This window comes from Plasmodium reichenowi, chromosome 11 (assembly GCF_001601855.1).
Source record: "Plasmodium reichenowi strain SY57 chromosome 11, whole genome shotgun sequence".
Lineage (NCBI taxonomy): Eukaryota > Apicomplexa > Aconoidasida > Haemosporida > Plasmodiidae > Plasmodium > Plasmodium reichenowi.
The window spans coordinates 1,695,029-1,696,668 of NC_033656.1; the positions used below are offsets into that span (position 1 = coordinate 1,695,029).

A 1,640-nucleotide genomic window follows, 5' to 3' on the forward strand; every position below is an offset into this window, starting at 1 on the left:
AAAAAAAAAAAAAAAAAAAAAAATATATATATATATATATATGTATGATATACAAAATAGCTATTTACATGAACATGTTCATAAAAAGAAAAAATGAAGCAATATTGATAATACAAAAATGAAATAAATTTCGCTACTAAATAAAACAAAATGTATATTATATATATATATATTATATTATATATATTTTTTAATTAAAGTTACTATCCAAGTAATGATGAGAAGAAGGGAATGATTAAGGAACCAAAATATATAGTCATAGTAGAATATAAAATGGTTAAGTTAAAAATATCTGTGTCATTATAGGAGTAGGGAAATACTCGGAAATAAAATAAGGACAGTGCATATCCAAACATGGACAATATCAAACTCTAAGAAGGTGTTAATAAAATATAATGTAAAAAATAAAAACATGAGTATCTTATAAATTTAATAATTCTACAGTTCAATAATAATAAATTTATTCGTGTCTATCTATCTATATATATACATATATTTTGTTATTACTTGCATATGATGATATCTAATAAAATAGTGGAATTTAAACTTATTTTCTTTAACAAATAAAAAGTATAAACCCATAAATGTAATAAAAGACATAAAGGGGATGGAAGAGTAAATCTGATTTATCCTTTCAATTTGAAATAAATATCTGCAAAATGAATTAACAATTAAAAAGAAGAAAAGAAAAGATAAATATTATATATATATATATATATATATATATATATATATATATATGTTTAATTTCATTTTATAAAATCATAAATATTTATATAAACATTCAAAATAATATATATTTACTTGTGAGTCCATAATGGTAATATATTTACCAAGGGCATAACAAACGCCTGTATATGTTATATAAGTAAAAAAAAAAATTATATATATAATGAATATACTCACATATACATATATATATATATATATATATATATATATATATGTATATATTTACCTGAATGGCGTCGATTGTCGGAAGAATGTAACTTATGGATGCTAATAACTTGTCGAAAATAGTTACATCCGTTTCTCCATGAATTATGTTATTGATTTGATTTTTTAAGGTGGCATATGCTAGTATTTTCCTTTTTCTAAAATTTATTATATTATTTTTTCTTAAGGAATAATATGTTTTTACATTATTACTGATATTTGTTTTGTTCAGATTTATAGAATTGTTCGAATGTATTTTATTAACATAATAAATTCTGACCTTTTGGCTTGGTTGAAAAGAAAATACATTTTTAATAATAATGCAAAATATTAAAATATAATAATATGTTAAAAATCTACACATTTCTTAAATATATTAAGGAATAAAAAGAAGAAAAGTAAAAAGTACATTATTCATGGGCTATTACATTTTTTACATAATTATAAAATTAAATAAATACATTATTATATATATATATATATATATATATATATATATATATATATTCATATGTTGTACATAAAATACAAATAAGAATAAAAGAAATTACAGAATTATTTAAATAAAAATAAATATGTATAATACTGTTCTGTATAAATGTTCAAATATGAAATATTTATAATGTTACATAATATAATACAATCATATTTATATTATAAGATTAAATAATTTAAGATGAGGTTAAAAATTTTTTTTTTTTTTT

At 18.0% G+C, this 1,640-nt stretch overlaps 1 protein-coding gene across 1 annotated transcript; it reads right to left on the bottom strand.

Annotated features, from left to right (window-relative positions):
• Positions 1-204: 204 nt before the first annotated feature.
• PRSY57_1143100 (apicoplast import protein Tic20, putative) lies at positions 205-1,300 on the bottom strand (the record flags this gene model as incomplete). The annotated part of the gene is made up of 4 exons (XM_020115000.1): positions 205-371; positions 508-652; positions 805-851; positions 959-1,300. Coding segments are annotated over 4 exons (701 nt in total), but the record flags the coding sequence as incomplete, so codon positions are not given.
• Positions 1,301-1,640: the final 340 nt, after the last annotated feature.